Consider the following 27,532-nt stretch of genomic DNA (forward strand, 5'->3'; position numbering starts at 1 on the left):
GCGCGCCGCCCGCGCCCGCTCAGTCGACAGCCGCCCGCCGCACGAGCCGCACGTCCCTAGCCTTGCGACTCCAACACCCGCCAATTTTCTAATAACAAATCGCTCTCCATATCATACTAACCTCTACACTATTAACAACATTTAAACAACTTGCATACTTAAAGTGCTCGAACTAAACGCCGGTGATAGAACTTGTAAGACGATTTGTTGTGTCATGTGAGTGTCAATGCTGGCTTGCAGTTCTTGAGGCGGCTGTTCGGGAGGTAAGTTTTATGAATATGAAATTTCTTAATGTCATTCAAAACCTAATGGATTATAGGGAATCCTTGGGTCGTAGCACATAAGGTCGCTTATAAAGTAAACATATTATTACGTACAATCTCGATAAAAGATTTTAATCTGGTAATAAATTACAAAATACGGAAGGTGAACTCTGAAATTAAAATTAAGCTAATAAAGGTTATTATGGCGTAGATTTTTACAAGAGAGCGCACGTAGTCCAATGACCAGGTCTACGAGGTGAGCTACGGCGGGCGTAGCGGCTCGTAGCATCTCGTAGCGGCTCGTAGCATCTCGTAGCGGCTCGTAGTGGCTCGTAGTAACCGTAGCAATTAGTGTCATTCTCGACTGTTATTTATCTTTTCTTATATTATAAGAGCTTTTAGAGTATTACCAACACTTTTAGTTATAACATATGAAGAGTACTTTTCTAATCAAATATACTTCTATTATTTAATATAATAAAAGTATATTTTATTTTAATGTAGAGTTCTTATAGTTTTAACTTTGCATTTAATTTTCCACCTGCGATGATTTGTAAGATTATTTTTCAAAAATACTTACTTTCATTTAATTATCCATCATCCACATATACAAAAAACTTTTCTTGAAAACATAAGAAGTAAGATAATCGGTAGAGATGTATTGTAGTCCCGATTACACACCTTTTTATTATTTTGGAGCGTTGTGTAATATGGTTTTAGTTTTCGAAGGAAGGATCACTGATAAATGAAACAGTTCAGGAATAGTTGCAAAAAATTGTACTACACATGTAACTTGGTAGTGAATCTTCTTCTTTATAGTCGTATTGTTGATGGCTGAGGGTCGTGGTCATTACGTGAAATTAAACGCACACCAAATTTCTTGGCACGACTAATGGAGTGGTTTACCAACGTCTTCTTCATTTCACACACAAGTTAATGATCAACCAAGGTGCAGGTTTCCTCACGATGATTTCCTTCACCGGTATGGTGGTGTATAAAGATTGTTATTATTCTTATCAAGCTGAAAACACTTAATTGAGGGGCGTTATTATGAAGTTGTTGAATTTGAGCATTTAGTATTAAAGTAATGAATTGTATGTCGAGCACTTTGATAATTTTGCGCGGGTAATTTAATCTTGTTACCGTGATAATGGCGACATGCAACACGCGCATTACGTTCATATGAGATTGTACTGTATTTCGGCTCATTGTGGCCACAAAATTTGATACGTTAATTATTTTTCTGAGATTTAGTAAACTGCTATTATAAAAAATAAAACAGAATTTAAGTCACCATAATATTCATCAGTATATTTAAAAATATATATATTTATGTATAAACACGCTTGAAAATAAACTTCAAAAGGTTTTAAAATAAAAATATCTTTGGATAAATTACGGATTTTCGTCCTAAACTTGTCTGACACAATCATATTGCAAACATACATATTTATCAAGCACTTCATTATATCAACTGTAAAACAAAATAACCCCTCAATTCCATGACAGTTACAGATACATAGTATTGTTGAAAGATGTGATCTAAGTTTTTGACAGATCTATCAAACAACATAGTTTGTATAGTCTCGTATTACATAGGTTATAATATTTAATATGTTGTACAACCACATTACATTATATATGATTATTATGTATGAGGTATGAATCACCCGATACAGTGCACACTTATTTATACATACGTACTCAATACAACCCAAAAAACCCAACAAAGAGGTAATAAAATTCCTTGAGAATAAAGTAAATTTATCATTTAAAAAATATAAAATTTTAATGTAACTTTTGCTTTAAAAGAACTAAAATAAATCTTGTACAAAGAACTAAAACATATTTATAATAAAAAAATATTTAAAATATTTAAACATAAGAAATTTACTGTTCGACGAATATGCCGCACGAAGTTTACCTGAGAAGAAACCATTAAAAATAATTAGCTAGCAAAATTGCGTAGCTCATTTTATAGTATACTATAATCAGATGTTCTCGAACATTCGCGGCAGTCTTCATGTCCGTGACATGTTAAACTCCGGGAGTGCCGCCTGCGCTTTTACGTCTTGTGTAGACTGACAAATTACGTAAAGAACGAATGTCTGGCCTTGCTCTGAACAAAACCAGAAGTACAGGCTTGATGTCGGCAAGGATGATATACGTGCAGAATGCGGATGGTTTGACAACTAGGGATGGAAAAATGAAAGCGAGCCATGGCTAGCATCCAACGATCAATGGCTGCGGAAGAAACCGAGAAAACGCTCAGATGTGAGCGAGATAGTGTTATATTTAGAGTATGACCTTTTACAAATGTGCACCGCCCCCCGGCCTTGGCCAGTGCATTAATCAAGAGGGGTTAATGAAATAAAGGGTTGCCTCGCTCTATTTAATTAAACTGCTCATAATAGTATGTCATTTTAAATTATTTCCGTAGATAAGTTCTGAATTATGACCTTCTTTTATAATTAACTTCATAAGTACATATTTCAATAGTAATTTGAGAAAAATAGTCAAAAAATATTGCTTATTTTCTGGAAATTGATTGTAACCTCTGTTACAAAACAAATAACTTTAATATATTTTAAGAAAACAGCATGCACACACAGGTTTCTAATTGAACAACACCATGTAATTATAATGTACCCTTTATTAGTCCCAAAACAAATATACTCCAGAAGGATTTCATTGTATTAGTTAAATTGTGTTGTATTGTCCGCGTGCACCGGCGGAGCCAGCTGTTCTCAATCTTTAACGCCTCCACCCCATTAAGAACTCTGAAGTTTGTTTCGCCCTTTGTGAATATTGAATTATTCGGGCGATGCCGACGCCTCACAAATTACAAGCACTTCTCTTATACAGGTTGAATTTTTCACGTCCCATTGTAATTGGGATCGCCCAGCCATAAATTTGAATTTCCACCATCACTGTACAGTGATATATTGCCGCTGCAAAATGTATGAATCCATAGCTCTAATTCAAATTTATTTGCCTGGAATGTGGACAGTTATTTGCAGAAACAAAATTTTAAAAAGTACCTAATTAATCGAAAAATATTGAAGCCTATTTTTTGTCGATGTTTTTATTCGGTTGTCATGGTAAGCCTACATTTATAAATTTTATTTTATTTTCTCAAATATTGCACAAATACAAATTTAAAAAAACTTTCTCTTATGTACTTCCAAAAAATAAAAATACATACAAGTAATAGTGATTTCTGAGGATGTATCTTTTTAATTTTCGTGACTTCCTTCCAAAACACCTGATTTATCGGAAATCTTAACATTGAATAAAAGCACGACTTTACATAGGATAAAATAATTTCCTAATTTCCTCAGGAGGGTCAGCTCAAAGAGAATGCGTTATCTCGGTCGCCCGAGCGACGCCCAGAATCGCAGTCAAACTCTGTAATCTTGATTTAAACTTTCTGGAGCGCAAAGCAAACTAAACTTCCCAAGTAAAAAGACGTCTAAGTTTTACGAATAAATTTTTCAATAGTTCACAATGAAGACGGAGGATTGCAAGAGAATTCTTGATGCAAATCATCCAGAGGAAACTACACAGGCCAAACAATTTCAATTTACGTTGCCGATACTTCGTTCGTGTTACTTTATATTTATCTATCGAGTGATAAAGAATTACTCTGTTATTTTAAAAAAAGTATGATTTGTTTCGTTTTGTCAAATTTTGTAAAGTGCGATAATAACTTTATCTTAAAGTATGATTTCGCTTTTTTTATGAAAATCGGAGTTATGCACTAAGCTATTTATTTGCTTTTTATGTAGTACACAGAACACACGTTCATATTTGATTTGTGACGCAAATAATTATTAAAACAAAAAACTAATGGATATTTTGAATCACGAAACGGACTCCTGCGATAAGTGTAGCTCAATAGTTGTAGTGAGACCGTGTCTGAATAGAGGCCCGTTTATTAATGATTTGAGTGAGTGGAGAGTGCCAGCGCTCGGCTGGTTGTAGTGGCCTCTCGCAGTGTGACGAGTTAACCACGTGCACTCACTCGCAAACAATACGCCTGCATTCACAGCTCGGCAACTAATGACCCGTTGCAGTTGCATCGTCTGATACTAATACTACGCATAAATCCGTTAACATATTACAAACTATTTTTTATGTACGCTATAATAATTGTTATTATGTATTTACGATTTTTTGGTTAACACTCTTGTCCTAATGTTGTTATTATTCATTTAACGTGTTGAACGACTATCACTATAGTATATCGTATCGTAAAGTAGTGCAAAAAAATGACGGATAACATTTTTGGAATGAACTAATACCGTATTTCTGTATCATAAAAGGAATTCAAACCATGCGTGTATTAGATGATCAACAAAAAAAGAAATAAAAATATAGTAGATAATTACTACATTGCCCCGTACAGAAAAACAAATTTCTATAATTAATTTTTACGACAAAGGCGAGTTGGATCAAAATTATTGTGAGCGTTGGCTGAATGCAAATGAGGGCACAATAGAAATTATTGCGCCACTCACCTAAATAAGCTTTTCAAATCCGTTATTGCAATTCATACAACGTCATGTACCTCTAGATCTGGCAAACCAAATTAGTAAAAAAACACCAAATTACACACAATTGTATGTGTATTAGATGTATCGCTGCGAATGAATTAATAATCATGATTCATGATAATTAACATGACATGTATGTATTGGAATAATAAATAACACCCTACTTTTTGCGCCGAGGGCTAAAAACGTACCTGTAGTGGCAGACACCGAAGAAAAACTTTAGAAAACATATTGAAAAAAGTACAATAACTTGTTATAATATATGTCCCGTGGTACCTTTTCAGGCGAAATAAGTGAAGTCTAAGAATTGTCACATTCACGTCGATCACTATCACCTGACCTCGTCGTTATCAGTATTGTCCCATCATATAGGACCTGTCCCTTACTGATGTCACCATTAGATAAAACATCAAATGGAAACTCTTTATCAAGTATTACTCGACCTTACTATTAAGTTAGTACAGTACCCGTCAATTTCTAAGATAAAATCGGTTGAAGCCACATCGAGTTGTATTATTTATGAAATCTTTGTTACAAAACGTGGTTTTTTAGATGATAGATGCACTTAAAACATAATTTTCCATGAACTGCGGTACTGGAAGTATTATACGAGTATAATCTGTGGCTGCGGTGAGAGTATTTATTAATTTGCCCACATTAACTCATCATTCAGTCTATTGACAGCAACTTGTAACGTTAAGTATTTAGTAAATTCAACGGTATTTTATAAAATTTTAATTAACGTAGTGGATTTTATTCAAGTCGCGTAAAACGCATATGACAAGACTACTACCTACCCGCCATCTAGTAGAGTTAGTCGGGTACACACCAGTGAACCAAACTGTTCACCGATATGCAGATTTCCCTTCACCGGAAGCAAGTAGTGGTCTATGAAAAGCGAATAGGATTCGAACCTGGGACCTTTCGATCACAGGCGGAAGATCTTTATCACTGGGCCCCCATAGCTACATTAACGCTATAATTTATGACGCACTGAAAAATTATGAAAATCGGCTACTTAAAACATCTCAACGCAAACGGTGAATATATTGGATTTGTCATCCTGCTTTATCTCCTGACGGAGACAGATCCGAAAAATCTTTAATTTCTTGAAGAGGATGATCTTTGATCTCTCAACGAAGAGGGGACAGTTCGAACTTTTCTTATAACTAATTATTTAGATCAATTTTAATAATAAACTAGTTGAATACAAGAGATTGTAATAATCCTAAGAGCCGTTCCGGAGAAGCCAATTACATTCTATATATATATGCAAGAATTTCTCATTTTAACCATTAGCTAAATATGCTAATATTATTTATCATATGTAAGTCTAATTCAAATTAATTACATAAATTTCTCTTGTTAGTTCATTTGACGGAATTCGTATTGTACTCTGCTAGTTCCCTGAATGATAGATGAGGAACAGGTTTAAAATACGGAGGTATGACGCAACATCTCCGAATAAGGTCAAGGTCCTGAGCTGAATTCACCGTACTTGAAATGTTACTCTATCGATACGCTTTGTGATGGATGCTTTAATTCAATTGTGTGTCCATCTGCCACTCTACTAGGATTTTCGAAAAATCTAGTTAGATAAAAGTATCTAGTGCAATATCAGCTAAGCATCAGTTCATATCAAATAAGCAAAAACGCTTTTTTCTGTCTCTCTCATCTTAGCAAATTTTCGGTTTCTTTCTCAGGAATAGAGGATCGGAGCACAGCGACGCACACTTTCGTACTTTTCTTCTCCAAGTCGCACATTCTTTGGGATTTCATTGACACCCATATCATCTTTGAGGACATCAAATTAGTACTTTTGGGTTTCCCTTTTGTCTGTTTATAATAATTTCTTTCGAATAAAAATCAATTCAAGAAAGAGACATGTAGAACGGCAGTTTTATTCCATGTTTTGCGCCAATTCTACCAAAATCAGGCGGAAATCGCATGGCCTGATACATAAAAAATGTTACAAAGAAACGTTTACCTACCAAGTTATTCGTTTTAGTGCATAAAACTACTTTAAATTCCCATTCGGGCCGAGTTCCTCCATCGAATGTAGATTTGTTCAGCTGCAATAGGAAATTCGTCGTGTCGAAGTCGTGAATTCTTTATAACAAGTTGATTTACTGCCTACTCTCTACCACGGCTTCTATCAAATCTTCATTTATGACCTAGTTTCAGAAATATGAAATAAAAAGAAATCTAAATCAAAGTTACGGTTAGTTTTACAGTTTCCAGGCTAGCAGGTTGATAAATTTTTAAGTAATTAACTTACCTAATTTCTTTTTCAACAAATCCATTGTGTAATTTCTTGAACTTCAACGTATTTTTAAATCAAAACCGATTTATTTAAACATAAAAAAAGGCTGGGATGGGCTGCTCTATTTTAATATAAGTTTTTACTATGAACAAAAGGAATTACACCTAAAACAGAATAACATATATTTTTTTCCAATAGGAATAAATTAATCGACATTTTCAAGATCGTTTTAATGCCATGTCGAATGAAAATCCTTAAGGGAATGAACCTTCGAATATTGAGTTATCGATCGTTGAATTAATGGAAAAATAACAAGTTCAAACGCCTCGATCGATTTTTGTCGAGTTCAGTGTTATTTCTCGTAATTACTAGAGTTTCAGTTAACTGAAATTCATTTTAGGTTTTGATTCCATTTGCCTTTTGTTTTAGTTTGAAACAACAATTCTAACGCATCAAAGTGTTCGTGAACACACAATAATGGCAAATTACATGTAGAAACTACTTTAACCCGTCAGCTTTTATGTCAAAGTCAACTAGGTAGGTATTACATTGCCTTTGTAAAACTTAAACGTTTCATAGCTAAAATATGCATAATGCTAATATTGCTTCAAATAACACCAATTTTTCGCCCTACTTGATCTCTGTATTCTTTCCACAACGTTCTAGACATTGAAGCGAAATTCAAAATTCAATTTGTCCAATTTCCCCGCTCTAGACATAAAAAACATTTCTCAGAGTTGCTCGAGGCATTAAAGTTCCGTCTCCAAAAACATATTACAAACTGTCGGATAAAAAAAGGTATTTCTGTTCTGTTTGCTGTGACGCTGGAAGAAAAGCCGATTACACATCTCATGGCGTCACATCTCGCGCTGTTGTCATTGAAAACCACTTAAGTGTGTACAATACTTTACTCACATGTTTGCTTCGCGTATTTGCGAAAATGTTATGTGAAGAACCGTGCACTGTACGTAAAATAAAGTTCGACTTTTCTCTGTTTTATAACTATTAGAATTAGAAAGTTCCCATTTACATTTAATTTTGAATTGAACAAACATTAAATCATAGCAACAATCGATTAAGTCATCTTAAAATAATAATTCTATTTCCGAGTATTCAGAGCGAATATTTTAATTAAAATGACAGACTTGGTACTTAAGGACGTACTTTACAATACTCAACATGCTTAACATGCTCAATATTTGTGTGATACCAATTTGAGAATAGCCGTTGTTAATGCCGTTGCTAATAATTAATCTATCATTGTATGCATAAACGGCTGTTTGGTTGCCAATTCCGATACGAATGAAATTGTCCGTGCGATATCAGCAGGTGAACAAGCCTTACTGATAGGTCAATATACTCGTGATGAATGACTACTCCATGGGGCGAATCAGAACTTGACTTCAACAATAACAAACAATATGTACCATGTACCAACTAATATTTACTATGCCACAGTTAAAAACATGACTGATTTCGCAATGTCAGTTCAGTCAAGTAATCTCATAAAATTACAAAACTGTTAAAGCTTTATTTGTGTATTTGTAACTTATAAAGATAAGCCCATAAATAAAGGCAACTGCAAACCGCCAAAGAATACGTGGTTATGTTAAAACAACCTTTAAATGCATGTTGGCGCTAGTGCCGCGCCTCTCCAGTCGTCGTGTGTTTGCTATTTCCTCTTGCTTTAAAAATATTATGTCAATAATATGTAGTACGCCTAGAATTAGTAGGTACTATAGGTACCTACTAATTCCGTGGTAGTACGTTTGTTATGAACGTTTTTATTTTTAATCTATGTTAACATTGTGAACTCAATTTCAGCCAGTACCTATGATGAGATGGTTTAGATTTCACCGGGCATTTTGAGCACAAATGAAGCGGCTAATAAATCTCTGCTTTCGTCTACAAGACTAGTTAGGTACGGAGAAGGAAAAATAAAACAAACTGACCCTAATATTAAATGTAATTGGGACAATTCAAGAAGGACTTTATTTTGGCGAATAACTTTTTCTGTAGTATTTTTTTTTAATCCAGAATTCAAAAATTAAGGAAAGTCACCCTTTATTTCTAATAAGAGACTGTTAATTTGTATATTTGCCCTGTTATCGACGGCTGAATTTCGTGAGGGCTCACTTTATGACTTCCGTACTTTATGGTAATAACTAGAACAAACCTCACGGGCCATAGCCCGTCGTAGCTTTATCTACTACTATTCTATATTCCTTTAGCTTTGCAGCCATGTACATAAATGTTTACCTATTCGCTACTTTTTACAAAGGAGTGTTACTCTTAGCCTTGTTCATAACATCTTGTAATCGCATTCGGTACTTGTATTCGGAGACTATGATAAATTTATTTTTATTAACACATTCGATGTAAGAGAAAATATATTATTTTTGTTAATGTAAGATTTTAGACAAATATAAAAATAATTCTTTAATTCCAAACGTGGCATACATGGTATCTACTATTTCCCAAGCGAAAACTGAACAAGGTTTATAAATGTTCCAAAGCGACCGTACACTGACAGTTCCAATCTGGGTTCAGATCAGGAATTCTGAATAGAAAGCTCTGATTCCACTCGTTTTCTGAAATTCTGCAAACAGCGCTTGGTGGTGCGCTCGAGCTGACAATCAGGTCCAAAAACTGATAGCGAATTTAAAAAATAAAATTTCAGTTTCAGCATGCAGCATGCAGTTTTTATTTTTTGGTAATTATGTTACTTTTTTGGGATAAAATAATGGGAAATTTGAATTTAAGTAGATGTTTAATCACCCGCGCCTCTTCAAGTAATGTCCGATATAAGTATTGATTTAAATCTCGGATTCGTGCAGACAACAGTTTTTTTTTTTTACTAAGTGCCTGAGCATAACTTTATATTGATGACTATCGGTTTACAAACACTTATGGCACCAGTAGTAACTGAACCTGGGGCCTTTCGATTACAGGCACATTTCTGAAATACTAAACCACCACCGCCTTAAACATAGGACTATATATGAGGGCAACAGCAAGTCATTTATAATTTCGCCAAGTGCTCCACGATTCTGGGGTTAAATCTTACTTTTACGGTTATGGGAGCTATCGTGGCAAGTTATGTGATGAAGATAGGAAGTATCTTTATTTCATGCACCACTTTATTGCGGGTATCGATAATTTGAGCGGTATCGACATCACCTCATAGATAATAGTCCTAAAATTGTGATATGTTTTCTAGAATATTTTTTCTAACAAAATAAAATGGTTTATTCATAGTTATATAACTTCGGAAAAGTTTCTCAAGAAAAAATTACGTTAAAATGTTTGATAAGCTACTTAGCATGTTTTTTTGCACTAAATCGTAACATCAAATATCAATTTTAAAGCCACAAATCGTAACATCTAATGTCAATTTCAAATATTTAAAAGATTACATAAAAGCGATTTAAATAGATACTTATCCTAAAACTACTCGACAAATTCGACGGCGAAGGAAAAGGTAGCGTCCCTATTTTTGTTATACAAAGGTGCCTCGACCCTCGAAGAGATACATGGAGGGCGACCTTTGGGCTCCCACTCAACTGAATACAGACTTTCCATGACAATGCCTTGGATCCTCAGGCGACAAAGGGGAAGCCGCTGCCGCTCAAATTATTACAAATTTTATAGTTAACCTTGATTCTAGCTTTTGACTTGACTTGTAATTGATTCAAAAGCAGCGCATAAATACTATTTATGTCGTTGTTTCACTCTATTGAGTGAAAAAACTTACTATTCAAATCTATAATTGTTTCGTTTTTTATCATCATCTAATGAATTGTTTTTGTAATGTTATTAATATCGCATAGTTATACAACTGGGGAACATAACAAAAGTTGAACATGGTAGTTTCCAAGCGAGTATTCTTTACCACGTTACGACAATTATTACCTTAAACTCATATTTTTATTATAGTTTTGCATACTTACATCACGAAATGTCAGTGCAAGGACATGCAAAACGTTAGCTCCTGGCCTCAATCTAAATTACAAGTATGGCACGCCACGTTTTGCTGTATTTATTCGCAAAATGTTACAGTGCCAGTTATGAAAACAAGCTCGTATATTTTCCTCAGAGAATTGCATAAAAACCAACGTAGAAATGAAAGTTTTCTACCCCATTTTACAATGGTATTCGGCTGGCTAGCTCCCAAGTCCTTACTATTTCATTATTAAATTAAAGTAGGGACGTTTGTTAAGAAGGACTGAAATTTATGATGTTCTTTTTCTTCCTTTTTATTACTTTTATTTAAATTTTTCATAGACAAAAAGCATTTATAATCAAAAGCAATTAATCAGGATTTTTTTAAATTCGCTTTACCGACTTTATTTTATGAACTTCGCAGTATACTCGGGCACGTAATAAAATTTAATTTCATTGCTCTGCAGTAAAAAGTTGAAAATAAAATGGATTCACAATGAAATTTTTATTTTTCATATTTTTTGTTTGTTCGTTTGTAAGAGATTTGTTTATATTTTCTTGAAAAGATTTCGGATTAGTGCAATCTATGATAGGATTTTGTAAGTTACCTTTTATACCTACACTAAAACTCATATATCCAATTATTCAGGAAAAAGTATTGAGTATCGTAATATTTCTGAAAATCGTAAAATTAAGGCCAAATCGGCGTACTGTAAACAAATTTAATTCGTAAATAAAATATCTGACTCACATAAAATTGTACGTAAGTATGCTTTTATGTTTCGCTTTAAAGGCCGTTTTATGATTGACCGTAAAACCCTGGGCCAATTTCTTTCTTTAATTAGCTAACATTAACTGCGCTATCCGAATATCAGAATATTCTGGCTTTACATCCTTGTGGTACTTACAATATGTCATTTATATATATTGAATATTGTTTGCACTTTCAATATTCAGATTTTGAACAAATTTGTCTTGTATTTTCTATACTAGCAGACAAACAGGCATGCGACCCACCTATGTAAGTAATCACCGTGGCAATGATAACTCATGCTACATGGTCGCCGTAACCTTTGAACTCATACTTATATAATAGCTAGTAAGTAGCTTATTGGACTGAAGACACCGTACAAAGCATTATACTGATTTTGAAACTTGTTTTCAGTACTTATTTGCTACCATTTCATTTATTGGTTATATAGTGGATTAGACATTTACTTTTATCTCACTCTTCTTCGCCCTTTCTTCCTCACGGGTGTAGACCTCCTTATGTTTATTCAGCCAGCTTGGTTACCTTGGGCCATCTTGCAAGACCAGCACATTTGTGGTTTTCCCAGTGGCCGTGTCTCGCTCCACATTGTGCACTCCACTAAAACATTGCACAATACGAGTTCAATACCAATAAAATTTAAATCAAGTTTTGTACCTTAAATTAAGTTTTGTGTTTTAAATCAAGTTGTTGTAGTTTAAGTTTTTTTAATTGAAGTATTTGTCGATAAATTTTTTTCTTTATTAGAAGCACATTTTCACGTTTATTTTTGCCTACAATAAGCAAATAGCAAAAAATAATGGTAAGGTAAATGTCCCTGAATGTGTTACCGTACCGAGCCACCAATAAATAACCCAGGAGAAAATTACAGTTGAATCTAGATTGCTAAATTATACTTCGGATCTATTATATAGTAATAACAATATTTATACTTACCTGTGCCTATATATATGGGTAGGTAGGTAATGGATGTACTTATGATTAAAAATATGATGTCAAAAAGTACCTATGAAAGTCTAATTTCTGTATGAATGCTGGTACCGTTCAAATTAATGTACAGACTAAGCTAAAAAAGCATGTAAAAAAATATATATAAATGGAATATTATATATTAGATGGTCTAGAATTAATAATTGCGGTGGTGTTGTAATGGTTAAGACCCCCGCCTGTGGATCGAAAGGTTTGTGGATTCGAATCCTACTCGTGCCACATGAAGTTTGTATACCAATCTGACTCATGTATAGTAGTTTTCATCGACCACCACTTGCTTCCGGTGAAGGAAAAACATCATAAGGAAACGTGAAAACTTGTTGATTATTGACTTGTGTCTGAAATTGAGAAGGCAATAACAAGCCACTCCATTAATAATGCCAAGAAAGTTGTTACGTGTATTTCATTCCATGTAATGACCACGCCCCTCAGTCATGAGGAATACAACTATGAAGAGAATTAATTGATAACGAACAACTAATGAAGTAATAAATAAAATTGAGATGAATTTTTAAACTTCATTTTAATGTAAAGCTTATAAATTAGGTGCTAAAATCGCTGAATAATACATTCAGAAGTGAAAGCCAATTAATGTTTTAGTTACAATAATGCACATTATTCCGTTAATATTGCTATTTATTTTGCGCTTGTGCTTACATGAAATATAAGGTATAAATTATATTGATTTACCAAAAATATTATGAATTTTAGGTATGTTAATATTATGAATTATTGTAAGTTTTATGACACGTTCATAACTATTCATTAGAATAACATACGTTGTTGAATATTGATATAATTTAGGTATTTTTTTATATGACTTTGTATCTGCGATAGTCAATCTGAATGCTTTAATCAGATTAGATAAGGTCTATGTCTAGTCCAAGTGTCTCGAAGAACTAAAATTTATTTCAGTAAATTCTATTACCCAATGTTTTTCTATAACTATTAGGTTATCTTCCAAACAATGTTTCTCTGGTTTACTCCCTTATTTAGGGTGTTCGTCGATTGATTATTATGATTGGCTAATATGGATGCTGTCTACTCACCTCGGAACTAAGCGGGAAAGGAATATACATTATATTTATCTACCTATAACATCCAGCAGAAACGAGATCTCATCATAATCTAAAAATGCTGTGTTGCAAAGGTGAAGGCTGCCTGATATAATTTGAGCGGAGCGGCCTCGCGTTGAAATAGCTATACGTCGCGATTGGCGGTCCCACATGCTATATTAATACGGGCACTGCATTCCAGCCTTGACCTGACCTTGACCTGGCCTTTACCTCCCCCGGCCACAATATCAAAATCTTCTGTGCACGCTTCATGACTTTTAAATGCAACATTCCGGTTAACTAATTTAGTTATTGCACATAATCACAGTATATTTTTAAAGCATTCAAGGCTGTGTTGCAAGTGCAACAAGGAAATACGCGGAACTGAATACGAATTAATGCGATTTAAGTATTTTTTTAAATCTGATTGTACCTAATCTCTTAAGTTTTTTTTTTTGATACATTATAATTTCTAATAATGCTTAACAATAATTAGTTGTGTAGGTCTGTTTACCCGATTTACAACAAAATTTCAAAAATATAACCATCCTAATGATAGCATAAACCTTAGTGTATATCTTCCTAAAATATCAATTTTCTTTATTTATTTGATAAAAAGAAACTGTTAAAAATCAAAGAAGCCTTGGCAAAACCAATTTCGTTTGTATTTCCTCGAATTTCAAGACCCAATAGGTACTTACGATTTCCAATGTTTTAAGGTAACTCGAAGATAATGAATATTTCTTTGAACTTTAAAGTAGATCGTTATTATTGAAGCCCTTTTGGGACACAATTACGTCTGAAGGTTAGGAATGAAATGACTTTTGTGTTCGAATTTAGTAGTATTTATGTAAACAGGTATCTACCAAGCATGAAAAGTCTCTATTCTAAAGGAGAGCTAATTTAAACACAGAAGTGTTTCTACGCGCAGTCGTAAAAACCACTTTATGTGGTACAAGCAAGATTGTTTTTACGGCGGAATGCAAATTCGAATGTTTAATTTGAACAGAAGACCTTGGTGTCGGGAAGGGGAAGTGAAATTCTATTAACAAGGTAGGCTTCCATTAATCACCCGCTAATGGGCCGGTAGTGGGACATTTGAAGCGAATGAGTAATGAATGGAGACAGGTGTAATAACGATGTATTTCAAATTTTGGCTGCAAATAACCTCTTCCTTGATACAGTTTACATTTACGCAAAGACAACCCTCCTGTATTGATTAACTCGTTGCGCACCCGAAGGCTCTCGAAAAAATAATCTGTTAATATTGCTATTTAAATAAAATGTAGAACGTTGAAGATAACTAAAAACAATTTTCCGATTTATGCGAATTCTGAGTACCAATAATGGTTTCGTAGACGTTCTACGAAGTGTCACTTTTACTAGAAGAATAAACTCGTAGCTACTGCTACGACAACGCTACGTGATGCTACGAAACTAGTCGGATTTGCGACAAGACATAATCTATGATCTATCAATATAAAAAATAATACATGCCTAATAATACATTTTATATTGTGTGTAACAAATATTTAGATGAACTAGCACCGCACAGCTCTAGAAGGATTTTTTAATGAAAAGGAAGAAGTGATATTCCAAGTTTTATGTACCAAATTTTATCGAAACCCGTCCAGCAAATTTATGGGTTTTAGTAATAAACATCCTCACTCACTCCCATAGTTTTATAATATTAATAGGATAGGATTACAATGTATTTACACAAACGACATTCTTTTTTTCATTCACTCATAGCACCACCGTTGCTATATTCATATCTCCTTTCCCCAAGGTAACCCGGAAGAGATTGCAGTAGCGATAAGGCCGCCTATTGTCAATTTTCCTTTTATCTTGCTAAAATTTCATCTTGTTTTTAGTGCAATAGTGTTTTTACTTACTTTAATTAAATTTAAAGAAAATTACTTTAAGAAAATAGCGGGGTTAAATAAAAAGAACTAACAAAACAACCTACGATAGCAAATGTATATATATCTTAATCTCCCTTCCCAACAAAACCGATTGTTAAGCCCGTGCTTTGCGGTCTTAATACAGCTAGTACAAAGGCATGGGTGAACTTATTTCACCAAACAACCGTAAAATGTCGTAAAAACGGCACGTGAATGTTTCTTGTTAGTAGTAAAATTCGAGCGATGAGATTTTTTTGTACCAACTCGTAGTTAAATCCTAGACTAGGTTGCCCGTCCCGGCTTCGCTCGAGTAAAACCATAAAAAAAGCCTAGTAGCCTTTGTTACTCCGTTTATCTACGTGTACGTTTCGTCTATCTCAGTGCTAAATTTCATCAAAATTGATCCAGAAGTTTTGAGTTTATTACATTACAAACAAAAAAACAAAACACAGGCACGCTTTCCCAAAACTTCGCACAGTCGTCGGCATCCCTGGTTGTCAGACCATTGGCACGCATTTCGTCCTTGACAGCATTTCTTGGGTTTAACCCTTCTGCCTGAGCCAGGCGGGAGAAGGCGGGACCAATTAAACAGGGCCTCTCTCGTTCTCATTATTATTTTTAAATATGTTAATTTGACATGGAAAAATAAAACATTATTATAAAATATTGAATTAATTATTTAATCCTTTATATACCGTTAAGCCCATATAATATTACTTATATAGCATATTATTGTACGCACGTGTAGGAATTCCACCGAGATGTGCCATAACATTATAGTACATCGTTACAGACCTTGTTATTAAGCTTATTGAGATTAGAAATTAATTATTAAAACAAGGAAGAGCCTTCATTCACAATTTTCCACTCAACACACTCCAAAATAGGTTATCGTAGTAGTTTATTAGAATAAATATTTAGGATATTGCAATAGGATCTGCCTGAGACTGTAGAAGCATGACTTGACGTCTTTAACTTCAGCTACATTCATACAGAGGGTTTAGTGCAAATTTGCTATTTACATCTCACCATCAAATCGATTCGAAGTGAGACACATCGAACCAATCACATTTCAGTGTGGTTGTCGTTGCGTCACAATGGCGCAATGTGATTGGTTCGCTGCGTCTTATTTGGTGAGAAATGAAATGCAAACCCCACTAAGCCCTCTGACATATTATCACGTCTGTTTCGGGGGTAGATAGAGGCTCGAGCTTTCCACTTGCCACGATCCTGATTAAAAATAAACTTCAGAACATAAAAAATATATATATATTTTCTAATATTCTTTTATATTCCTGTTTCAATTTCAAAAAATACATAAAGGTATCTAATTTTTCTATCAATGTTAATAAACCTCTGGTCGTGTATAAAAAAGATAAGACTGTATGGATGGTCGTAATGACGTACAACGTGTTTTATGTTTCATGGTAGCTCCCCAGGTAATGCGCCGCATCACATCGCGTCACAATGTAAAGCGTTCAGTCGCTCAGTTGGGACACCGTGAGATATATATAAAGTGTTAGCCCACGATCGGTGAAAAATGTTAATTATTATTTCAAATAGTTTAAAATAGTTTTTCTGAGATTTTTATCAAAAACTATTATAAAATTTTAAACTACTTAATTCAAAGCTAAAATTATAGCCTTCATGAAAACTAATCAATGGTTTAACTCTTCAACTAATAATGACTTACATTAAAATTATGATGTATCAAATATACTTTATAAATAACCAATATCCCTTATTTTTAATTCAACTTTTATTTGTTACAGGTTTGGGAACGTCGTACAGAAATTATTAAAATGGTATGTCTGTGTGTTGTGTAGTCTACGCAAAGTGGTAGTTAGTTACTACCTATGTATTTTAATAAATATACCAATTTCATTTATATGAGGCGTGTTCCAAAGTTTTAACAGGAGATTTGAGTAATGTAATTTCAAAGATATCTATAGAATAAGTTTATTTGTTAGAAAAACCCCGACATTCAATATTCATTTCTCTACAACTTTTGAACGGCTGAATCGATTTTCATCAAACATATCTAAGAACTACCACATAAAGATTAGCTATTAAATCAAAAAACCGCATCCAAATCGGTCACTCGTTGATGAGCTACGGTGCCACGTACACAGACACATAGACACACTTAGCGGTCAAACTTATAACACCCCTCTTTTTGCGTCGGGGATTAAAAAAGTGTATGTATTAATTTTACTAGGGAAGGGATTTTTTAAGCTTTAGCGCTATGAACACTCAACTACATATATTAATATTAAGGGGACTTAGCACGATCCTTTCTTATTTAAGTTGCTGACGTCTCAACGACCTTGCAGTGTATGTAGTTAAGGGATGAATAATAAATAGTACTTACCTACATACATATAATAACATAAATCTGATTGAACACAAATTTCTGAACCCGGCAATCGGGTTTGAAAAGTCTTATCTTTCAGTAACAGAGGATGGTTCGGTTATGAAAGTGCTTTGTGATGTCTCTCGTGTGTTAAATGGAACGGATGAGTGAAATCACAAAGCATTTTTAAATTTATGGCTTATTTCAGGTGCATTTAAGACGATTTACAAAATGAGGATTAAACCCCCCAAGTTATGTAGCGATGTCTGTGATGTGCAACCGTTAGACATGAGCTACTTTACAATGATCTAATGAATGGCGTCATGGCGGTTCCTAGTATGACGATCTAGTGGCGCGAGGTCAATGGCCGCATGGCGTCGCGGGAGCAGATGAGTCAGACGCCTCCCATCAAGCATCGCCAGGAGGCGACCTATAGGAGCTGCTCGCAGTCGTTGCCACTTGACATTCTGTGAGTACCAGGTTCAAGAACTGAAATATTTTTTTTTTAATTCATGAGGTTCATACCAACAAGTGATATCAGTTTATAAGCTTTACTAATAAAATTTGAGTCCATGTGACTTATCAATAAACTTTCATAAATTAATTCATTAGGCCAGGTTCTAAGATATTTGACGGCAGGTACATGACAGCGTGGTCGCGGCATATATATTTCTTTTATCTATGGCGGTCGCAGATACATATATTTGTCTTCTAGACATTCAGAGTACTTCTCACTTTGGGTTTACGCACAATATTTCTCAGTTTTTACCCAGAAAGAACGAAAATAAACCCATAGCTAAGTAAGCATATCTTAGGCGATTTAAACACTACACCAGCCGCGCCATGCCGCGCCGCCTCACCGTGCGGTTTTTCAGATTTAACAGAAGCCAGAGCGACGTGAGGTAAGGTAAGGTGTGCTCATCTGAGCTTTTTCCCGGTTTCTTCCTAAACCATTGAGTGTCGGAGCTCAGGGTACACTTTCCTTCTTATTATATACTCGTATAGTTGCTATGGCATTCAGTTCTAATATGGTTGCTAATACTATGCCCTTCATTCCTACGGCCTCGTTGCAGATGGTTGCCGCGCTCGTCCTTCCGGCCGGCGCAGGGCGAGCTGGCGGACTGCGTGCTGGTGGTGGGAGTGTCGCGGCCCAAGCTCGCCGCGGCCCTCCTCTCCGTCACCTTGCTGTCACTCTTCCTCACCTTCCATGTGCTCTATGACAGCGCGCTCTATAGCATACAGGTAACTTGACAACACTATTATCCCACTAATATTACACGATTTACGAAGCCATAAAGATTTGTCGGTAGCGGATATGTCAGGAGGACATAATGATAAATATTAGAAATGCGAAAGTTTAAAAACTCCATCAGGCAAAATTTACTGTTTATCAGTTCAGCATTTTTACGGGATATTTTTCCTGCTTCAGCACTTCTAACCTATGTTCACACTTGACGTTTAAATACAGTGCGTTTTCGGAAAACTCTAATCCGTCCACATATTTCATACTCAAGAGCGCTGTAACTAATATCGTACTTAGTAACAATAAAGATGCAAGGAGGAAAATGAGAAACTAATTTCCAAGAATCTGGAAATTGCTACAACCTACTCAACGATCACTGATTCGCGTTCGATGAGTGCATTTAACACAGATTATTCAAAGCGATACACGCTACGTTCGACGTCTTCAGACACAGATTATATAGCTGTAAAGTTCCCCAGGGGTCATCGACACTGCGTGTTTTCTTGAGGCGTGGCTGCCAAGCCCAGGGAACCAGGTTGTAGTACTTACTAGCTGTCTCGCAAATTGTAGGGCTACTACACAAGTCCAAGTGATTGCATGATATGCAGCTTGAGTAATAGCAGACTTTATCAGACCTTACATCGCTGGTGGCGGCCACTAGCGGAAAATTCAGTTTTGTTATCACGTTTTGTAGTCAAGTTGTTTACTGCTTAGCCTGCAGTCTTATTTTAAAATACATATAAAAATTCATATATTGTTTAAAAAGGCAAAGATTTCTCATAACTTCAAATGCTCGTATTGATTTCTTTTGTTGATTGAAATCTTGGAATTCATAATAAGTAAATCCCATAGCTTTACTTATTCATAACTTGACAAGTCTACTTTTAAAATCGTAAATATATTTTGAGAAAGATATAGGTACCTAGATAGATAACTTTTTGAATGGTACATATGTTGCCTAGTTATTTTACAATTAGTAAAAGTATTTTTCAATTTTTAAGTTGTAGTTGTAAAAAATATTTTTTTGTAGATAATTATAGACTACTATTACCTGTGACTCCATTAGTCTATGAAAAATACAAGAAATTTTCACATATTCTATTAAAAATATCCATGTTATTTACAACTTCGACTCATTTGACCGTTTTTGTAGATAGTTATGATTAACTATTTTGGTTAATGGTAGGAGCTACAATTATACGATTTTTCATCATCATTATCTTCAATACGACTACAATCATAGTAGGTAAGTAAATGTTATTGTAAAACGTATAAATAAGCCAAAATAAGCAACCGAAGGTATAAAACATGAATACGAGATCTTATTGGTCGATACCGTTATAAACTAGCCAATTACAGTTGATTGGAATGTTTCTGTAAATGCTATGGTAGTTATACACTACTCGAAACCTTGTACCCCTACAAGGTTATTAAGCGTACATACAATACCGAAAGGTTGCGAGTTTACTCTAGGTCACGTAGCGTATCGTTCACGGAAAATAAAACGGGAACATTTTTACGGAGAAGGGTTTTTACGAAAGACATTTATTGAAAACTGACGTCATAGACAAAATTCAGCTATTTTGTATAATATATTTCACATTGAAAATATTTTGATCGGCTTCTCAAATAATCAAACAATTTAAATAATTTGCAAAGCCTATTAATTATAAGTCTAGCAACTAACAGTAAGTTAGTTGTATGAAAAAAATACTAAATTGAACATCCAGTTTTTCTTATTTTCTCAGAAACTGAATATAGTTAGTATTGATATTCCAATAGGCGGCAAGTTTAGCATCGGCTGCGAATGAGAACCGCAAGATCTTGCAGAGCCAGGAGAGCAGCCGCACCATCAACCACCCGATGGCTCTGAGGAAGCGACTGCGGCCGCCGAGGCCGCCCAGACCGACGAGACGATTGCCGCAGGTAACATACACCAAAGCTTCCGACAAGTCTAAGCCAATGAGGACCGCAAGATATTGCAGAGTCAGGAGAGCAGCCGCGCCATTAACCACCCGATGGCGTTGAAGAATTGACTACAGCCCCCTAGGCCAGCGGGACGACTGAGCAGGCAATATACATCACAATTTCCCATAGCAATCCTAAGCCAATGAGAATCGTAAGTTTACATAGTCAAGAAAGCACCATCGCAATAATACTCACCACACAAGACAATGACTGGCAATGATTTAGTTTTTCAATCTGAACATGTCTCATTTACATTCGAACATCAATTTAGTAAGCGTGAAGTTACTGACAAAAAAATATTTTCTTCGTATACAATCGAAATGAAGTAGCCAATTTTACCCTTCACAATATTAAGACAGACAGGATTTAAAACCCATTTTCAAATATACTTTCGAAATACAGATATTGTAGATACATCATGAAATGTGAGTTGTATTTCAAATCTATTCACTTTTTTGTAGGCTTTGATCGTTGGTGTAAGAAAATGTGGCACACGGGCTCTTCTAGAAATGCTTTATCTACATCCAATGGTCCAGAAGGCTTCGGGAGAGGTTCACTTCTTCGATCGAGACGAGAATTATGCGCTTGGGCTGGAATGGTACAGAAGCAAAATGCCGTTATCTTTCAAAGGACAGATAACCATTGAAAAAAGTCCCAGTTATTTTGTTACTCCTGAGGTAAGAACATGACATTAATAGTATTACTATTAATATAATAATATTGATTTTAGTTTGCAAACACAATTTACTCAATGAAAACGTGTATGCTTTGAACGGAAAATCATAACAATCTAGTGGTAAATATTTAATGGAACAGTTGTATTATGTTGAACCTGTATTTGCTAAGGTATTCTTGAATGATTAATTTGGAGCATTACAAATGAATTGTTTTTCACAATTCATTTCAATTCAATTCAGTTTGCTGTATTTCGAACATTTTTACACACAATTTTTAGGTACCGGAAAGAGTGCGGGCAATGAATTCTTCAGTTCGTTTGCTACTTATCGTAAGAGAGCCAGTAACTAGAGCTATATCCGACTACACTCAGCTTCGGAGTAGAGCAACGCCCTCTGCGCCTGCGCAGCCTCAGTTACCAGTGCCCGGCCATCCAGTGACAGATGCAGCTAAGCCGTTTGAACACCTGGCTATTTCTCCTGATGGCTCCATTAATATCGCCTACAGGTAATTTAAAGATAATAATGTTTATCTTTGTAATGTTGACTTTTTAGCAGTTCATAGTGATACCACTGAGTGGACCCATTTCTAACACGAAATGTGTTGCTTCGTAGTACCATCGACATCAGGCCAGTCCACAATCAAAAGTGTTCCATCGACAATAGCAGAACACAATATATAAGAAATGTTATATATTTGAATTCCTAATTTTGTACTACCTGCTTCTTCGATTAAATTGTTCCGGATACTGTAACAGCTGATATTATTCTTCTCCTATTATTCCCGCTACCAATACACATTAGGATAGTCGATGCAGATGTTGAAAAGTGACACTGTTCCCAGGCCTATAGCAATATCCCTATACCACGCGTACCTCCACCGCTGGCTGGAGGTGTTCCCACGGGAACAGATCCTGGTGGTGAACGGAGATCTGCTGATCGAAGATCCGGTGCCGCAACTCCGACGCATCGAGAAGTTTCTCGGACTTGAACACAAAATAGGTAAGAAAACAATTTTATATGAGGACTAGCGGCCCGTCCCCGCTTCGCTCGGGTAAAAATATAATAAATTATACACCTAAACCTTCCTCGGGAACCACATTATCTATTGGTGAAAGCCGCATGAAAATCCGTGCAGTAGTTTTTTAGTTTATCGCGAACAGACAGATAGACAGACAGATGTGGCAGAGCACTTGGTTTTATAATATGTAAGGATTTAAAATTAAATTATATAATAACATTATTATAAGAATAATATTATTACATAAAATTAACTAATTGAGATGGCAATCAATGGCTTAAGTTGGAATAATAATATGAATAATATGAATGTATTTTTGTCACTAATCCATATAGTGACAAAAATACATTCATATTATTCCAACTTAAGCCATTGATTGCCATCTCAATTAGTTAATTTTATGTAATAAAATAATTAGTTAATTTTATGTAATGTATATTTGTCACTATATAGATTAGTGACAAAAATACATTCATATTATTCCAACTGAAGCCATTGATTGCCATCTCAATTAGTTAATTTTATGTAATAATATTATTAGTAGTAAAACAATTGAAATGTTCTCATGTCCGTTTTAAAAATCCTTATAGTTAGCCTTATAATTTGTACGGTTAGGTACGTCTTATTACTACCAGTCTTTTAAGTTAGCTAGAAAAAACCATGATAGAATACCCATATCCCAAAGTAGCTTAATTAAAAAGCAAAAAAGTATTTTTTGTGTCTAAAATTATTTACCAAAAATATTTGCCGACATTAAAAAGACAAGAGCACAAAATCTACTGCACGATGACCCAATTAGTTTCATCACAATAGGACATTCTGTCGTAATTTGTGTTCAATTTTCGATTAATTCCAGTTAATGTGGCTTAACGGGCAATAGCTCCATAATACTAACACGAATTGTACAAATTATTCAAATATGTTTAGTGGAATTTATGTATTTTAGGTAATATTTATATGTTGGGTATAGGCCATTTTCAAGGTCATGGCTCGGCTGCGAACCATTAAACCGTTGTAAACTTTTACTAAATTGTTATGGAAATCGATATAGGCACTATCAAAACTATTGCATTGTTCCAATCTAAATTGGTATTATTATTTTCTTAATTTGGTACTACACATCGATACATATAATGATATGTATCGATCTGTAGTATGTCCAAAATTATCAATGTCCATGAAACTTAATTCCAATGAGAATTACCTAATGAATGTTTTTATGATGAAGGATTGGGCATCGACATATTTTCTAGTTCAGACGCAGGAGTATCTTATTCTCTCATGATGTGAAGTGGACCAATTCTAGACATCAACGTCACGATACGCAATTACGCACGCCTATCCTTCTAACATTACAAATGAGAAAATTTGTGTGGGTGTATGCGTTTATGTTTGTTACTCTTTTACGCAAAATTTACTGGGCGGATTTTTATGAAATTTTGTACACGGGTAGAATATAACCTCGAATAACACATAGGGTACTTTTTATACCGAAATTCCAACGGGAGCAAAGCCACGGAACGTATCTAGTATTATATATAGCGTAACCAATAGACATCATCTAGTCCAATCACACGAGTACCTTATTATCCCGTTGTATTTCCAAACAGGTAGAAAGAACTTCTACTTCAACGAAACCAAAGGATTCTACTGCTTGCGGAACGACACGACGGATAAGTGTCTCCGAGAGACGAAAGGTCGTAAACATCCTCGGGTGGATCCCGCAGTGGTTACCAAATTACGTAAATTCTTTGTCCAGCACAATCAGAGGTTCTATGACCTCGTCGGCGAGGATCTCGGATGGCCTGAAGACTAGTAACTAACTAAAAGGAAAACTAAAGTGAATACAGATATATTGCCGCATATTTTAACGATGGAAAATTGGGGTCGAATCCCTAGAATTTTACCAATTTATTGGTCTAAAAATGTGTTGCAACTGTAACCGAAATTGTTTTTATTCAATGTGTTAATATGTTCTATTCATGTTTTGTTAACAATACTTTATTTTTCTTTTACCAATAATAAAAAGTAAAGAAATAATAAGTAGGTAAATGAAGAGGCAAAGGTTGAAATAAGCATTAGAATAAGGTTGTTTCTGAACGTATTTTCAGACTTAATTTTTAAATATAGTCAGAGATAAATACATATAGATATATGTATTTATCTCTATACGTCGACCATATATCTGTATTCACGGTATTTTCAGACTAGCAGGCCAGACAGCAACCATGGATTAATTAAATTGTTGTGATCGAATACATATCAATGTAATTTACACATATCAATAAAACATATCTTTAGCTCGTAAGTTTTTTAAAATCGTTTATGTATACATATAGGATATTATAGAATAGATCACTAAAATTATTTATTTATAGTTATTATCAATTATATTTACACAAAAATAATAACTATTCCGTAAAGTTCAGTTATAATCATAAAATTAGACAATTGTATCATTTTGACATAGAAATTGAAAGGGAACAACCAGTAAATTGAAAGAAATAATTTGAATATACTTATTTTACACTTTGTTATACTTGAAAATCTTTTGGTAACTACGTTATTAAGTAATAGATTTAATTCATAATAATTATTACGCACTGATTTGATAGACCGACCCACCGCAATCCTGAGCAATATATTTTTATATATTTATAATTAAGTATTACGTGCAACCTTTTACATTTATCCAGTTTGGTACACAGATTGGATATATTAACTGATTGTGATCATTTCTGTTATAGGACCTAGTAATTATTATTTAATTAGATATAAGCGTCTTGACATTATCATTAAAAATAATTTCTAAAAGATTGAATGAATGTTGTACATTTTTGCTTCCTCTTTTTAGATGTTGTGATTTGATGATGTGACGGTGTTATATGTGTATTTTGTTGTTAGTGGATGTGATTTTCTCGACTCTTAGAAAAATTTTCAGCATTTCAATTGAAACTTACAAATTGGATCTTTAAAACTTAGTGGTTGAATTGTTGAACATTATTTTGTAGGAGCCATTCAAGCGTTAAAGTTTTCAACAAATTGGGAATATGTGTGTTCATCAATTCCAATTTCTCGCAATCTTTTTCTGTATTATAAATTGATGTGAGTTGGCAAATGTTAATTACAGTCGTGCATACAAAAGAGTACCTATATGAAGAGCTTCGCATGTCTACTTCAAAAGGATGGATATCTCGACGGATCATATGATCTAGTTATATTAATATGAAGTTTTATCGAAGTAAATATAAAGAACTCTGAATTACACTTTTGTATGTCATGCTTTTGAGTGTAACACCGATTCTAACATTATTTAAATGGAGAGATATGAATTCGACGCGGGTTTTAGAGTATTCTATTTAAGTGTAACGTCCAAGACTGAAGAGTTAGTTATATAAGACTAAGTAATACCTATCTAGCATAAAATGTCCATAGGTATACAAGAGGCGTCATCGGTCGGAGCCAGGCTAATGGTTTTAGTTCCGTAAGAAGGCATTTTAAACTCGAATTTTGGGAGGATCCCTTTGCGTAGTATTTGCTTCCAATTCAAAATTTCAGAGTCAACGAATATTTATATGTTTTATAGTTCCGATATATATTAGGTACGATGTAATTTTATGATGTCAGTCTACTATAATACAATCGGTACATATAGACTTAAAGCACACGCTGCTAATTTTTGATGCAAGTTGTCAAAATTTCAAATGTATAAAGCACTTAGTATTTTAAATTATTTGCATATTTATAATTAATTATCAAAAAGGTCAAATAAAGAGTGAAATATTTAGGTTTATACATGTTATTTATACAAATAGCGGTTATGTGAATAAGAACATTTTTGTTATGAATATATAAGAATAGGTCACATATCATATTTTACATTGGTGCTAAAAATTTATCAACTTTGTTATAATACCATTCATTATAATCATCTTTGACGAGCTTACGCTACTCTGGCATAAATCATATCAACACAATCTTAATTTATCGATTTCAACAATCATTTTTTAACCATTTGTGATAAAATAAAAAGTTTTGACGACTTGCATTAACTACAAGAATATCAAGCATATCAAATTTTAATAAATTGTAGTTAAGTTTTTAATGTTTAAGACTCTAATTTAATAAGTTAGGTACAAATCCATAAAGTTTATTTGTTTAGAATAATTCAGTAGTTCATAGATAATTTTAATCACTGTTAAATGTTGTGCACGGTCATGAGGTAGTTGAAGTTTTTATTAGGGCAATAATTTTTATAGTTATTATAATTTAAGTAAGTTATTAAAAAAAATAATGTTTCTATATTTTATAATTATTGTTAATTTGACTATCATTATTACTGTACTTACATTTTTGTGATATACTTTAGTTTGATGTTATTAGAGATGCCTATGATCACACTAAACCATTTTACGAAGTATTATGTATCTAAATCTTAATGTTACCTACAATCCTTGTAAATATCTTCTAAAATTTGTTTCTATAAGTTAATTGTATGTACCTACATCTTCAATAAAATATGAAACAGCAA

General features: G+C 34.1%; 1 protein-coding gene across 1 annotated transcript; it reads left to right on the forward strand.

Annotated features, from left to right (window-relative positions):
* Hs3st-A (Heparan sulfate 3-O sulfotransferase-A) lies at positions 1-27,532 on the forward strand. Its single transcript, XM_053769693.2, has 9 exons — positions 1-263; positions 17,515-17,547; positions 18,304-18,564; positions 19,169-19,337; positions 21,121-21,264; positions 21,768-21,983; positions 22,262-22,488; positions 22,825-22,982; positions 24,612-27,532. Exons 3-9 carry the CDS (start codon positions 18,467-18,469, stop codon positions 24,815-24,817), a joined length of 1,218 nt encoding a protein of 405 aa, XP_053625668.1. The 5' UTR covers positions 1-263; positions 17,515-17,547; positions 18,304-18,466; the 3' UTR covers positions 24,818-27,532.

This window comes from Plodia interpunctella, chromosome 3 (genome assembly GCF_027563975.2).
Source record: "Plodia interpunctella isolate USDA-ARS_2022_Savannah chromosome 3, ilPloInte3.2, whole genome shotgun sequence".
NCBI classification, from domain to species: Eukaryota; Metazoa; Arthropoda; class Insecta; order Lepidoptera; family Pyralidae; genus Plodia; species Plodia interpunctella.

Coding starts and splice junctions, on each gene's coding strand:
- Hs3st-A (XM_053769693.2), top strand. CDS start 18,467: ATGGCGTCGCGGGAGCAGATGAGTCAGACGCCTCCCATCAAGCATCGC. Junction 21,265..21,767: donor CGACGAGACGATTGCCGCAG/GTAACATACACC, acceptor ACTTTTTTGTAG/GCTTTGATCGTTGGTGTAAG. Junction 22,489..22,824: donor TCCATTAATATCGCCTACAG/GTAATTTAAAGA, acceptor CACTGTTCCCAG/GCCTATAGCAATATCCCTAT.